At 39.2% G+C, this 16,091-nt stretch overlaps 2 protein-coding genes and 2 non-coding genes across 5 annotated transcripts in view; 3 read left to right on the top strand and 1 right to left on the bottom strand.

Moving 5' to 3' along the window:
- The window catches only part of setd6 (SET domain containing 6, protein lysine methyltransferase), a 31,542-nt gene extending 27,653 nt beyond the window's left edge, over nt 1-3,889 (bottom strand). The window contains exons 1-3 of the mRNA XM_044356422.1: nt 3,792-3,889; nt 2,164-2,253; nt 914-995 (exon numbers count right to left, since the gene is read on the bottom strand). The gene's annotated coding sequence lies outside the window, so the exon portion shown is untranslated. The remainder of the gene's footprint in view (nt 1-913; nt 996-2,163; nt 2,254-3,791) is intronic.
- Nucleotides 594-665, top strand: trnap-agg. Its single transcript has one exon. It is a non-coding gene; the product is annotated as a tRNA-Pro (tRNA).
- Nucleotides 1,888-1,959, top strand: trnap-agg. Its single transcript has one exon. It is a non-coding gene; the product is annotated as a tRNA-Pro (tRNA).
- A 2,094-nt stretch (nt 3,890-5,983) lies between the features above and the next one.
- bbs2 (Bardet-Biedl syndrome 2) lies at nt 5,984-15,963 on the top strand. 2 transcript variants are annotated; one of them, XM_044357459.1, is made up of 18 exons: nt 5,984-6,268; nt 6,796-6,925; nt 7,108-7,335; nt 7,634-7,759; nt 8,759-8,821; nt 9,005-9,082; nt 9,291-9,395; nt 9,662-9,748; nt 9,896-10,031; nt 10,505-10,644; nt 11,304-11,433; nt 11,536-11,707; nt 11,873-12,002; nt 12,565-12,684; nt 13,313-13,450; nt 13,777-13,889; nt 14,347-14,495; nt 14,759-15,963. In XM_044357459.1, exons 2-18 carry the CDS (start codon nt 6,809-6,811, stop codon nt 14,863-14,865), a joined length of 2,139 nt encoding a protein of 712 aa, XP_044213394.1. In that variant the 5' UTR covers nt 5,984-6,268; nt 6,796-6,808; the 3' UTR covers nt 14,866-15,963. The 2 variants fall into 2 exon arrangements, with proteins under 2 accessions (XP_044213394.1, XP_044213395.1); XM_044357460.1 differs by lacking the exon at nt 5,984-6,268 and adding an exon at nt 6,345-6,368.
- The last annotated feature ends 128 nt before the right edge of the window (nt 15,964-16,091 follow it).

Here is a 16,091-nt window from a genome sequence, read left to right on the forward strand (position 1 = left end):
GGATGTTATGAGTGTTTTGGTCCCCACTGTAATGAACCTCCCTGAGTTTGTCTGCAACAACAACAACAACAACCATATAATCATAAAAAATCAGCTGTTTTTCTCTGTTTCATAAAGTAATTGTAACCAGAATATATTTGTGTTTTGAAGACATCACCCTGGACTCGGGCAATTGCGATGCATGTTTTTTCACAATTTTCTGACATTTTAGAGACCAAACAATACATTAAACAAAAAAAGTAAAGAAAGATTTTGGGGGATTAGTTAGTTGCTGTTGGAACCGCAGAATAAATAAATGGTGGGATCAAGATAAACATATTATCTCTCGGCCAATCTAGAAAAAGAGAAGCATTGTCAAGTTGTCCAAAACCAATTTCTCCTGAGGGAGACAATAAAAGTGACCTTGACCTTGAACTCCTGCTATGGCAGAGAAAAGCACTATGTTGTTTAGCAATCTTGTCACTACAACTACACCACAGTGAATCATAATCAGAGGGTTCTCTTTGAGTAGCCCAAAGACGCAACATCACCAGAAAGAGTTCAATCATGAGCCATGACGGCCAGAGAAACAGCCATAAAAACCTGCTACAGCTGGCTCGTTGGTCTAGGGGTATGATTCTCGCTTAGGGTGCGAGAGGTCCCGGGTTCAAATCCCGGACGAGCCCAGGTTTTAACCCCTGGGGGCTATAGAAGTCTAAACTGCAATTGTGGAGACAGTTTGAGGCAAATGGGAAAATACAAAGCTTCAGTCTATACGTTTCACACTGACATCAGATTTGCTTCACTTCCATGAACACAGAGAGAAAGCATGAGAATGATTATTAAAAAGATAAAAAATTCCAGTGGATAAAGGAACATGACTAAACCAAGGATGCACAAAAAGAAGAGATGAGGGATTTTGTACAGTACTTACCTGCTTTTATGTGAACTGTGTTTAATTAGATCTTTTTGGTCCCCACCATAATGAACCTCCCTGAGTTGTCCCAACAGCTTGTCTGCAACAACAACCATATAACCATCAAAAAAATCAACAACAACAAAAAAACCATTTACACATAAATTCAAAAAACAAATGTACATTACTTTACTTTCTGATTTAAGTTATGACACCACTAATCATTGAAGTTGATAAAGTGATACTGGCCAAGTAAATTTCACATTTTATTTGCTATTCCTTTATTATTATATATATTTTTAAAAAAGACAAGACTAATGTAATTCACAAGATCTCATCAGCCACACACCCTACCGTTTATATTTCAGGCTTTAGGAAAACACTGAGAATAGGACTGAAACGATGAATCTGTTTGTCGATCGGCAGAAAATCAGTTTTCAAGCAAAAATGCCAATCTTTCTCTGGTTCCAGCTTCTACAATGTGAGGATTTGCTACTTTTCTCTGTTTCATACAGTAATTGTAACCAGAATATATTTGTGTTTTGAAGACATCATCCTGGGCTCTGGGCAACTGCGATGCACATTTTTTCACAATTTTATGATATTTTATAGACCAAACAATAAATTAAACAAAAAAAGAAAAGAAACATTTTGGGGGATTAGTTAGTTGCTGTTGGAACCGCAGAATAAATAAATGGTGGGATCAAAATAAACATATTATCTCTCGGCCAATCTAGAAAAAGAGAAGCATTGTCAAGTTGTCCAAAACCAATTTCTCCTGAGGGAGACAATAAAAGTGACCTTGACCTTGAACTCCTGCTATGGCAGAGAAAAGCACTATGTTGTTTAGCAATCTTGTCACTACAACTACACCACAGTGAATCATAATCAGAGGGTTCTCTTTGAGTAGCCCAAAGACGCCACATCACCAGAAAGAGTTCAATCATGAGTTATGACGGCCAGAGAAACAGCCATAAAAACCTGCTACAGCTGGCTCGTTGGTCTAGGGGTATGATTCTCGCTTAGGGTGCGAGAGGTCCCGGGTTCAAATCCCGGACGAGCCCAGGTTTTAACCCCCGGGGGTTATAGAAGTCTAAACTGCAATTGTGGAGGCAGTTTGAGGCAAATGGGAAAATACAAAACTTCAGTCTTCAGAAAGCATGAGAATGATCATTAAAAAGATAAAAACCTCAAGTGGATAAAGAAACATGACTAAACCATGGATACACAAAAGGAAGAGATGAGGGACTGTATTGTGCTGTACTTACCTGTTTTTATGTGGACTGTGTTTGAATGGATGTTATGAGTGTTTTGGTCTCCACCGTAATGAACCTCCCTGAGTTGTCCCAACAGCTTGTCTGCAACAACAACAACCATATAATCATTAAAAAATCAGCTCCTTTTCTGTGTTTCATAAAGTAATTGTAACCAGAATATATTTGTGTTTTGAAGACATCACTCTGGGTTCTGGGCAATTGTGATACACATTTTTTCACAATTTTCGGACATTTAGTTAGTTGCTGTTGGAACCGCAAAATAAATAAATGGTGGGCTCAAAATAAAGATGTTGTTTCTCTGCTAATCTAGAAAAAGCCTATGGTAAAGTCAGTGCCATGTAGTACAGCATGTGGCTATGTCTCTATCACTGTCTTTAGATAGAGAAAGGTATAGCCAATAGGATGATACAACAGGCTGAATGATGTGGTTGTCTGAGGAAAAGGTTTAACTTAACTACATGTAATCCTTGAGTGTACCACGTTTATTAATGTGCTGCCAATATCTTAATGTCATTGCATAACACAACATAAATAATAGCAAACGCCCCACATATTAAACTGACATTTAATGACAAACCTGTCTGTAGTGATGTACCAATTAGATTAACATTACTGCACCTCACAATATGTATATTTTCTCTTTTGTATCCACTGCAGTTTCCCACAGATAAAATCAAATATGAGCAGGGGCCCTAACTCACATGAGACACATTTGTGGCACATACTTCCTTTACAGATCAAAATACAATCTGGATATAAGGTACCAAGTCTGAACAGGGCCACAGTATTAAACACATGTCTAACTTCTTACACAGCATTACAGAGAGAAAGTGAATTACTTAGTCTAGAGAAAGTTAACTATTAGCCTAGCACAGACACAACCTGTGACTGACACTGAACATAACAGACACGGCTAAATACAGTTTTTCATGCACCTGTAGTCCAAGATATGTTTAAATTTAACTATGGTGCGCCATAAAAGACCTTGTTTATTGTATGTAATACACTGCTCATTTTGCAACGTCATTTTTCCACTGGAGATTCAACATGGCAAATTAATTTGATTACCTTATGAAAAGTTAATGCAACAATTTATTTTCTAATATAATGTTCAATCATTAGCCAGTGAATAAGATGCAGTATAAAGGAGTTATTTAAGTTAATTAGAGGGTAAGGTTACTTTACCGTTAGTGTTAGGGATTTTCCTCCCCATTAGAATGAACTTTTCTGGAGTCGTAACACACAGTGATACGAACGCTAAAGGGCTCCATCGACAGTTTTAATATTTTGGTAAATTAACTGTCTAAAGAAGTTATTTGACTCTTATCTAAGGTGGTAATTTGGCGTTTTTAACAACTAACCCTTCACAAGCGTTAATGCTACATACAAAAATGGTGAAACGACTCAGCAGCCACACATTTCTTCGTTGTCAATTCCTCTCTTTAGCGTCTTCAGGTTAGGCTAACCCATTGTTGCTAACTTTGGAGCTAACCCCCTTCATTTTCCAGCCGTTGGGGAAATAACAGATGTGACTTTGCTTGGTCTTGAGAATCTGCAGCATTTGTTAACTGTTACACTATAGTTTATACTGTACATTTCCTGCCAAACTGACAACTTACTGCTCATCGTTTCTTCTGCTCCGCTCATATTTACCGTCACTTTTCTGCGCACGCTCTTTCCCACCCGCTACGCACACAAATTACGCAATGCCCTATTCCTTAACGAAGCTACGCTACCAATAGTTTCCCGGGTAACGACACTGGTTAACTCACTTATTGGAACAGCGCTACAGAGAGGCTCCCAAACGCTATTGTTTTCCGAATGAATGGATATTTGGCTTTATTTTTGGCATTAAAAAATATTTTTTTGTCTGGTAGGGGTTCTCGTTGTTATAATTAAAACACTGATTGGGAAACACTGATTCAGTAAACGTTTAGTACGTTCAGTAAACGCTTGAGTACATCCATGGTTGATTACCATACACTTACCTGGCAGTCTCCATTGGTTTGGGCGAGTTCAAAGCTGAATCTCCTAGTTTTGTTCCCCATGTGCCTTCAAAGGACTCAATGAATGAAGTAATATTCATTTTAATATTATGACCTTAACATTTAATTTACTTTTACAGTAAATTGAAAATACTGCTAAAATTGTTCCATCTTATACTGGATGAATTATTTGCCACAAAATGGTCGCTTGAGTCCTTTCACCAAAGGACTCTGGCCATCTCTGCAAGCGTCAACTGGTCCGTTACCATGTTAGGACTCTAGGATTCTTCATATTTACCTGGTTTTTGGTGTTGACAGCCTGATTCTTTTGTTGGTCTAAATATGTTTAACAAAATTGTCACTGGAATGGTCAATGACAGAATGTCTCTGCTGGTACATATCCCTTTTCTGCAATACATTACCAATATTCATTTCACTCAAATATTTCCTAGCTCTATTCAATCCTAATAAAATTATTCTTTCCTAATAGAGCAAACCAGCCATCCAGTGTGAATGATTACTAATCAATTACTGCGCTATCATGTTTGTTTCCTGTTATGTTTACATTTTATATTCTCTTGTCACTGCTTATGACCTCTTACTGAATACTCCATATTCTGACATTTATCCCTTTATCTTTCATTGAGTAACCATACCAATGTATGACTCATGCAACAATGGCTATTTGATCTTATGTATACCCTGTAAGCTACTTGTATTTAATTTGGTTTATTATTATTTATGTTATTTTAAGTGTTAGGCCCAATGATTGTTTCGGGTTGTATGTGTTTGAGGGGGAGGGAGGGAGTGGGTCTAAGTTTAATGGAGATTCTACTGTTTGTGATGGTCTGCTCCTGAGTCCCTCTCTGCAGCCACGCTCTCTCATCCCCAGCCCTCTGCATTGCTCTCTGTCTCCCGCTCCTGCTTACTTCTGTCAGGCCATGTTCTTTCCTCCAACTTCCCAGACCTGCCATCCTCAAGCTGTCCACCAGATGCCCTCGGACCTTCTCTCATTTCCCCATCTACACACCTGGTCCCACTTCTCATCAGTCCTGCAGTTAATTGGCCTACTTTGCCCACTCTTCACCTGAAATTCATTTCCTCATCAGACACTCATTACTCATAGTGGTCCATTTCTTTTATTCTCTGCCAGATTGTTAAGTTGCCATGCTTCATGTCTTTGCTTTCTAGCCTCCAGTCTGTTATCCATTGTTTGTAACCTGAAAACCTGTAGGTGTCCTGCCTGTTTTTGACCTTCTGCCTGAATATTGGACTTCTGATTCTTGCCTGCTCCCTTTTGGATACCTTTGCCTGTTTTTGAACTGTTTTAGCATTGCCTGCATCACTTACTCTGTAAGTGTGTGTATCTCAAGTTCATCATTAAATCATTGAACTCTATTGGTCATCTGCATTTGGGTCCTTTCCCTGTATTCCTGTTATCCTGCTTGCTGTACCAGCTGTAACACTATTACTGTAATTAATAAACTTTAATTAAAGGAAGGCCTTTCCATCTTAACTCTTATTACTATTTTCTTTGTTGTTTGTTCCATGTTATTAATACTGTAGGGCTTTGAGTTCCACTATGAAAGTGCTATACAAATTAAATGTATTATTTTTGAGATCAACTTGATCTTTTACAAAGTCTTTCTTAATAGAGCGTTAAAGAGGTTTTTTGGGCGACTAGTATTACTAACTCTCCTCTTGGTCCGTCATTTCAGTTAATGACAAAAAAATAACAGGTCCTTTGTAGAAAGTTAATCTTTTATTTTGAAAACAGCAGACCAGAAATCGTTGTTGACAGTCACCTCGGAGTTGCCTTATTTTTACCTCACCCGCATTCCGCGAGGATCCGCTCTACTCTGCCAATGATTGGCTAGTACTCGTTGCCTTGGTTGGTAGGTTTGGTTAAGTTTAGGTATGAGGAGTGAGATGGTTGGGTTAGGGTAAGAATATCAGGGTCAGAGCCAATCAAAGGCAGAGTAGGCGGGTCTTCACGCAATGCGGGTGGGAAAAAAATAACACCGCCTCCGTCGACGTGCTATCTGCTAGTTCGTAAACTGGCTAGCCTATTTAGAGAAAAATCCAACATTTGCAACTGAGGCGGGGGCCAGGTGATATTATTTACACGTATCTTTACGGTGATTTCGTTTGTTGTAGTGTCGTCAATAGTTTGGAGTTGTTTCCTGAAACATTGTAGCCAGCGTCGTTAACGTGAGCTAGTTATGCTAGATTTGCAAGGCAATGAAGGCAAATTTAGGCGAATTTATTTTCTTTCGAAAGCTTAATATCATACTTGGTATTGATACAGCGTTTATGATTATGTTGAAGAGCTATGTATGATTTCTGGTTGTTACACAGTTGGCATTCTTGTAGAGCAAACGACAGGGAGATTAACGCTAGCCAGATGAAAAGCTTTGGCTTGCCACTCTTTGTTGCTAGGCAACAGAACTCTCCACAGGGTGCCTGAAGTAAAGCCTGTAATTACATTAGTGTAGCAAAATCACGCATTGTCACTTGGTTACATGCGTGGTAACCTTTTTTTCTGATGCACTTGAGTTGCCGTTCTTTAAATGATTATATGAAAATATCCTAAAAAATGCTCATACTGCTCTTGTCTTCTTGGCTCTTGTCTGATTAGGAGTATAGGCACGATGTTGGTCCCCATATTCACTCTTAAGCTGAACCACAAGATAAACCCCCGCATGGTGACTATAGGAAAATTTGATGGAGTCCACCCATGCCTTACTGCAGCCACACAGGCTGGAAAGGTGAGAGAAATTTACTTTAGAGTTTAGCATGAACGAAAAGTATATTGGTAGAAGCATGCTTTCTCTCTGAGTACATGATTTCCCCATGATGGGAAGTAAAGGATCAATTTGTTACTTTAATACTTCATATTTAATACTTTTTCATCGTGTGCCATGAACTCTCTTCTCATTATCTTCTCAAGGTTTTTATCCACAACCCTCATGCTCGTGGTCAGAGACCTGTGGCCCACCGACTGAGCCAGAGCACCCAGGACTCCGACGTCTCTCTGCTAAACATCAACCAGGCAGTTACTTGTCTGACGGCAGGTACACTGGGACCAAACACCACTGGGGACACACTGTTAGTGGGATCCCAGACCAACCTGCTGGCCTATGATGTCCATGACAATGCTGATATATTCTACAGAGAGGTGAGTGGAACTGAGAAGAATAGGCGGAGGGCTAACTTAGGATGTAGTGGTAGGTACTACTGGGAACGCAGCCTTAGACAAACTAATCAGAATGAAAAATATATATTGTAGAATAGAGGTTATTGCTTGACATAAGCAATTTTTGTCACATTTCTGTATTTTTAGTTATTAGTTATTTTGCTGATAAACAAATAAAAAATAATAAAGTTCAATGATAATGGTTCAAGTAGAAATGCTTTTCACTCAGCAGAGGAGCCAAATATACCTTGTTTTCTGTTTCTGTTGTGTGTGGGTGTAGGTGACAGATGGGGCCAACGCTATTGTGTTGGGGAAACTCGGGAACATCCCGAATCCTCTTGCCGTCATCGGAGGGAACTGTGCCTTACAAGGCTTTGACTACGAAGGCAATGACCATTTCTGGACAGTAAGAAGACAACATTTTAATATCAGAATACACCACAGTGTGTCTTACCTTTTTAAAAAGTTTGTTTCATTGAGTAACAGTATAACAAACAACTCGTGAGCCAGTGACACTTCATCAAACTGTAGTAAAGTGTGGTGTAAAAGTAAAAAATGTGACTTAATGTCTAAAACCTTAGAATTTGTCCTGAACTAATAATAAATCTACCAAGTTAACAGCACATTTTCATTTGTTATATTTCCATATATCCAACCATTTCATGGCCACTTACTGGACAAGATCATTTGCTCGGTTTATTTGGTTCGGCCTATTAATTACACAACACATTCTCTTAATGAAACGACCACATAGGTCGATTGTACCTGCACTCCAGAACGACCCATAGGAGCGTTTTCTAATATGCCGCCTCTGTCAACAGTAATCATCAAAAATAATGATGTTGTGTATATATAATGACGGCACAAAAAACACATGGTTTGGGTTAAAATGATCACTTGAAACATGGTATGGGTTAAAGTTACGTCCTTAAAGTGACGTAACCTTCATCATCATGGCAACAGTAAATACCATGACGATCAAAGTTATGGTTTTTAAAAAACTCTCCCGACTCATGGTTAGAAACGGGAAAGGAACAGCAATCTCCTGCAGCTACTTTTTTGTCATCTATCTTTTTTGCTATCCAGCCATCCACCCAACCTGCCTTCTCCTCATGAGAAAATTAGTCACCTTATATTGACGTCATCTGAATTCCGTCACTTCCCTGGCTCATAATTACTACAGTCACTAGATGGTAACTATAGGTCATTTTTGCCGGCTGAGTTTTTGACCTATATTGTTGTTTTTCTTGTGAGGACGGGCTGTTACTTCACATTAGTAGATAGTTAAGTGAATGCAGATTTTTATCATTGTTGTTACTTTCAATCACTGTCAGCTTTAATTGTAACTTTAAATGACTGAATCAAAATTTATGTGGGTTGTATTCACAAAGTATCTTGTTCTTAGGTAACCGGAGATAATGTCAGATCTTTAGTGCTCTGTGACTTCACTGGGGATGGGAACAATGAGGTAAGTCCTGAGACACATGCTGCTTTTCCCCTACAGTATCTTTTTCCTGTTTCCTTTAGCTCTCTACTGTAAAATGTCCAGATGTTCAATTAAATTGATTCATATTAATAACATAATTTTTAGATTTTTTTAAAAAGTATTATATTTTAAATCATTTTCAGCTCTTGTGTATTGTGTTTACAGCTCCTGGTAGGATCTGAAGACTTTGACATCAGGGTATTCAAAGAGGATGAGCTTGTTTCTGAGATAACTGAAAATGAGGTAAATGGATGAACTGTCTTTCACTCAATTCATCAAGACAGTGGTGTGCTTTTTAAAAATGTGTTGAATTATGTTTTGTAGGGGTCAATCACACAACCATATTTGTAATCATCATTCATTGTAGATTCTCATATCTGTCCTGTGCTGCGCTGGAGGAGAGTAACACTTTTTAACATGATAACTTTTCCCTCTGTCCTTCTTCATACAGACGGTAACATCACTGTGCCATATGAACGGCAGCAGGTTCGGTTATGCCCTGGCTAATGGCACTGTGGGAGTCTATGACCGCACTGTACGATACTGGAGGATCAAGGTACCACAGTTATTTATTATAATGGACAAGAAAAACTAACCTTATAAGGTAGTAAGAATATACATCAGTAAACCTAATTCTAATCTGAGGCATTTGTATGTTACATCTGTTATATCTGATGCATGCCTTTAATCATTTGAGCAAGCATGCCATCAACTGATGAACTCACCACTCTTTAAGGGCTATTTTACAAACACCCATACCTCAAATATCAATAATGTTGTTTCCATCTCCCTTCTAATAGTGTGCTTTCTCCCCCCATTTAGTCTAAAAATCACGCGATGAGCATCCACGCCTTTGACCTGAATGCTGATGGGGTTGTGGAGCTTATCACCGGCTGGTCCAATGGAAAGGTCAGCACACAACTCAGCTATCTAGAAACATTCTCTCATACTTCAAAGAATGTGATTTGTCATTTGATTTTTGTACGCAATCATTCATTCATTCCTACACTCTCTCTAGCTGGTGTTTATTCTTTTAATCACATCCTCCTGTTCCAGATCGATGCTCGCAGTGACCGCACGGGTGAGGTCATTTTCAAAGACAACTTCTCCTCTTCTGTGGCCGGAGTGGTGGAGGGAGACTATAGGTTGGATGGACAGAAACAACTCATCTGCACCTCCATAGAGGGAGAGGGTATGTTGTGTGTGTGTGTGTGTGTGTGTGTGTGTGGACATGTTGGAACTGGTTGAATGTAGGCCTTCACATGTATGGTTGGATACATGCTTTTATACATCTATGTCACTGATGTTTTGGAAAAGACCTTCATTTATTGCTATAGTGTTATATACTGCCTTGTCATCACTAATATATCACCAACTATATATAATAATATATTACATAACTGTCAGAAAGAGGAAAGTTTATGTATGTGTGTGTTCATGCATTTCCTTGTGCTTTTTTAAAGGGTAAGTTAACCCAAATTAAAAAAAAAAAAAATGACTAGCTGCTATCAGATGGTTTTGGTTACTAATGACCCAAATTCTGTCAGCTTTAACTGTATTTTGAACTTAATTCAAACATAGCATGCAAACATGATTTGGGTGAACAGACCCTTTAAGCTTGGAATAAGAGGTTTTATCAGTGTTGTCACTGCATGTGTCTTGTAGTCCGTGGTTATCTGCCAGCCAGTAAGGATCTCAAAGGGAATCTCATGGACTCCAGTGCTGAACAGGACCTCATTAGAGAGCTCAGCCATCACAAACAGAATCTGCTGCTAGAGCTACGTAACTATGAAGAGAATGCCAAGGTACGCATATTTCATTTATTCAAATCCCACATGATAGATTCAAAAATACATTCAAAAAGACTTTTTTCTGAATATACAATGTGAATATTTCCATTTTATCTAATGGTTCTCGACAGGATATTGTACTACATGATAGCATTATTTACATAAAAATTGCCCCGTTTTTCAATATTTGCATTTTTAGACCAAATACATCATCATACATCAGGCCGGGAAGCCAGTACCGTCTCACAGCTCTTTCATCTCTCATCAAAACTTGCTGTTTTCTAAAGTGTATTAAACTTTACAGCCTCACAGAGTAGCTAATGTGACTATAGGTTTTTAAGTCCTAAGGATCTAAGTGTTGTATGCTGTACAGATTGTAAAGCCCCTCAAGGCAAATTTGTGATATTGGGCAATATATGTTAAATGAAATTGCTTTTCTTCTATATAGCACTTAAGGTAAGTCATATTGAATGCTATTCTAGTTGTAATTTCTAATCTTTTTTTGGCTGATTCTCTTTTTTCACTTATTGATTTTATTATCATAACTTTTTGGCCATAACCCTATTTGTGTCACAGATAGAAGCACTTCATACAGATAAATACAGGATTTGTAATTAACATCAGGCTGTATATTGTACATGTGAGCATCCACACAAACTGTCACATTGTTTCAGGGTGTGTCAGAGACACACAGCGGCATGGGTGTGATTCCTGCCAACACTCAGCTCCAGACGGCGCTGTCAGTGAGACCTGCGACGGAGGCCCAGAAGGCTCATGTAGAGCTCAGCATTTCCACACCAAATGGTATAACTTTTTAGCACTTTAGCATTTTGAAGATCGAGATTTCAGGCTCTGACTGCCACTGCTGGGTAAACACTAATAAGTTTGTGAATTTATCTTCTCCAGAAACCATTATCCGTGCAGTGCTCATCTTCGCAGAAGGAATATTTGAGGGTGAGAGCCATGTCGTCCACCCCAGCGCCCAGAACCTGTCAGGCAGTGTCCGAGTCCCCATCGTCCCCCCAAAAGACATACCAGTAGATCTGCATATCAAAACCTTTGTTGGTGGGAAAACTAGGTAGGATGTGTGTGAGTAAGGCAGTGTGCGTGCTGTCGTACCATAATAGTTATATAATTTGAGTGCGGTTCATTAACTTTTAGCACTGTTAAGGAATTTCATATTGGAGTTTCATATTCTTCACCCTCCTCTTCCCCTACACTACACTCCTTTTGTCCACTCCAGCACCCAGTTCCATGTGTTTGAAATCAATCGACAGCTCCCTCGTTTCTCCATGTATGACATCGCGGTTGACCCCTCAGCTGCTCCGCCCACTGGAAGGGTCACTTTCAGTATCAACGACCGGCCACAGCGGGTAGGTTGTCAGAGAGTCTGGAGAAAAATAGCAAGAGTGAATAAATCTTGGACAGTATACTAATACTAGAAAGGTATCGCTATACCCTGCTGTTTAAAAACTATACTATAACCCATTGTATTAGTACCAGCACTTGAAGAATGACAGTGTTTTAGTAAGAGCTGTATTTCCTATGAGTTGCATCGATGTGCGACAGCGGCGCCGTGTGTGTGTGCAGTGCTCTGCTCCCACTCCCTCCAGGCATAGTGGGCGTGCAAACCGTTTTGTTTTTTCGCTCACATGCACGCTGCACATTTCATGTTGAACAAGAGTACAGTTGCTTATGCCAACCGTCCACGACTTGTTGACGAAGACTGAATATATTATTCAATTACTTTTCCTGATGCTTTACGTTTTAGCCATGGTATCATTTCAGTATCAAGATATTTAGGCAGGTATCATATTGAAGTCATAATTTTGGTATCGTGTCAACACTATTCTGTACAATCTTACAGCATAATCGTAGTAATAACAATTAGACATGCTTATAAATTTGAATCTTATCTCATCTTGCTGTGTGTAGGTGGTGATGTGGTTAAATCAGAACTTCCTGCTTCCAGAGGGAGTAGACAGTCCGGACGTCACTTTTAATTCCCTAAGGGGAGGAGGACTGTTGTCCATCAGCATGGCCAGCAATGGACAGGTACACACAGACATACAAAAAACATAGATTCAAGATTATTTGTTTTTGATGTCACACACTTGCTTTTTTTACACTTTGTCACAACCAGTTTTAACCTAACAAGAGGATTGATATTGATACATGAGGTCACTAATTTGTAGTATTTGTTGTTTATTTTGTAGAATAACAGCCAACAATCTACTTTGAAGAGTTGATTTTCAATTTTGGACAAAACTCTGATCAGTTTGGAGTAATGACTGTTATTTAGCCTGCTGTGTGAAAGGATCAAATTATTACATGCAGAACCAAACTTGGCCAGAACTTGCACTATTCTGATAAGATTGCATGTATGTTACAAATGAAATAGGTAAAGTAAGTACACAGTACTTTTATACAAATAGTAAATTTTATGTGTTAATAATATATTTTTTAAATATATTTGAACACTTAAAAAAATGATGACAGTTGAGGATAAAGTGTTAGACTGTGCATACTTTGTTTATTGTTTGGCTGTGTAAATCATTTTTATTTCACCTTATCAAGAATAAACAAAACAATGTTAATTTCCACAAAGTTACAACAGCCCCTGACGTGTCCTGTTAAATCAACTAAAATCACTCAGTTAATTAATTTTAATTGGTCCAATCAGATCACTCTGAGAACCGACGATATTGACCTGGCAGGAGATCTGGTCCAATCACTGGCCTCATTCCTGGCAATAGAAGACCTGTCAGCAGAGGCAGATTTCCCCAGCTACTTTGAGGAGCTAAACACCACCCTCACAGAGGTTTGGCTTTAATCTGATTGCTGCTGTCATAAACACTTTATTCTGTTTATTAACTCCAAGAGACTGTATCTTCTGTCCCTCTTTACCTACACAATGATTGATATAACTGCAAGAAATTAATTCTAAATGGAGTTGGTTTTCAATGTGAACTAACAATGAGGAGAGAATGATCACTCAGCTGTGTATGCTAACAAACATCGAGCTATGTTTAGTCCTTAATAAGGAAATTGCAGCTATTACCTGTTCCTAGAGGCACAAGTTCATCAGAAACATGTTGCTGTTGCTGTTGTGTTTTTAATATTTGGTCTTGAATATCTGTTCGCTAGGTGGATGAGTTCCACTCTGTCCATCAGAAGTTAACTGCAGCGATGGCTGACCACTCCAACTACATTAGGAACATGCTGGTGCAAGCAGAGGATTCTCGCCTTATGGGTGACATGTGAGTTACCACAGTATGCATCCACTACCACTTTATTCAGTGATAATATACTGAACTGGACTCAATCGTTATCCTTGTGTTTGAATACAGGTAATACATGGACAATACCTCAGCAGACATATTGACATGTCAGAGGAGAAAAAGCACTTGTGTATTTAATAAAATTTATAATGACCGCATTTCATTCAGGTCTGGAAAAGGAAAAGAGTTAATGGAAAAGAGTCATCATTAACGTTATTAGTTTTTTCTTTCCTTCTCTGCTATAGCAAGTCCAGATGTCTGCTGTGAAAATGGTCTACTGTAATGAATGCTTGTATTTTGTCTTTTTTTTTTTTTTTACCACAGGACCAAACAGAGGAACAAACTCACCGTTATTCTCTCCCTAATTTATTTTCTTTTTCACCTTTTTCCCCATATTCCCTCTCTGATTTTCTCTCTCTCTCTCTGTCCTCTGTAGGACAACTATGAAGAAGCGTTACAGAGAGCTGTATGATCTAAACAGGGATCTTATCAATGAGTATAAGATTCGCTCTAACAACCACAATGCCCTACTGGCTTGTCTCAAGTCTGTCAACCAGGCTATACAGCGGGCTGGTAGACTGCGAGGTAGGCCGCCGTGTGTTTCTGTGTTTATAAGTCGCAAGATTCTGGAATTTATAGCATGTGTATTGTTTACATCCTGGATTCAGATGTTTTGCTCTGTCTAGTGTTTGCATGACTGGACATTGACTCTTGGCTCCATTTTTTGGGGGGCTCCAAAACTTTTGTACACATTATGAATATTCAAAGCTTTGCTGATGTGGGTGAGGGGACTGTTGTTACTGATAACACACCATGATCACAATGTCTCCATCCATCCTTCTCTTCAGTGGGTAAGCCCAAGAACCAAGTGATCTCCGCCTGTCGAGACGCCATCAAGAGCAATAACGTCAACGCCCTCTTCAGGATCATGAGAGCCGGCACCGCATCCTCCTGAGGGTGGAGGGAGGAAGGCAGGAAAGGACAAGTAGATTGAAAGAGAGAGATGTTCAAGAGCACAATCGATCAGCACTGTATAGTATCTGTTTCCAGCAAGGATGTTCCACCAGAACGATGAGCCTTGGAGGACAAGACACTAGGATTGTGGAATTGGGACACTGTTGTAGCCTTAATCTATCTTTTTTTTTCATGATTTAGGAATAAGCAACAGCCTGGCAGCAACATTTGGCACCAGCTCCATAATATTTTTGACTGTAATTGAAACTGGAAATTCTGCTAGCATACAGAAATAACATGCCAACCACTGGCTTAGCGCAATGGTGAAATTGCCATCCATCTCAGTCAAGTTCTGTGGCTGTCTGGAAATGCTTGATGTAGTTGCAGTTTAGCTACATAATTGTCAAAACGAGATTATGAGTCAGCAGGCATAAGAGATAGAACTGTTTAGACGCTTCAGCTGGACAAACAGGAAGTGGAACCTTTCCCCAAACCATTTTTCCAAAAAACTTAATTGGAATTGATCGATATGAAAATTTCAACATGCTAGACTTTGCTCACACCCTGTACTGTTTGACAGCATCATTAGATACGAGTTACAAAAGAGTTGAGCCTGGTGTCCAGTGAATCTACAGATGCACAAGAGAATCCAGGTGATGTTGCACATTTGAAATGTTTTAAAAATTCAGGAAAGTCATCAAAACTGCTCGTTTGGCGAACATGTGCGTCTGCTGGACCGGCACCCTGACTGTTTAATTCAGCTGACACAGTAATGTTTAGAAAGAGCGCAGCTGGAGCGAGGCAGAGAGCGGCCTCCTCCCACGTAGAGCCCTACCGAGAGTCAGTCGTGCCATTGAAATCACTGGTGGCCAGGATAGTTCTGTACGACAGCTCGCTCAGACTCAGGTCTCTGCTCCCAGCTGTTGTGTGTTTGTGTGATGTTTGTAGCCAAAGAAAACTATTTTAAAATGACTGAATGTCACAAAGGACCAACGCTCTGTGTTTTAACTTGTTTATCTTTTTGTAGATCACACACAGTGACTGTAAATGTAATTTTGTGTTGGTGGCAGAAATTATTATTAAATTAACTTAACTTAAAGGTTTGTGTTACTGTTAGTTGACTTTGGCGTTTTGTCATAAGGGAATGATTTACCTCACAAGTTGGCTTGCTCAGCTATTTATTCTGAATGTACCTCTGGCAGGGTTTGAATATGGGTTTTGGAAACT

Source organism: Thunnus albacares, chromosome 7, assembly GCF_914725855.1.
Source record: "Thunnus albacares chromosome 7, fThuAlb1.1, whole genome shotgun sequence".
Classification (NCBI taxonomy): Eukaryota; Metazoa; Chordata; class Actinopteri; order Scombriformes; family Scombridae; genus Thunnus; species Thunnus albacares.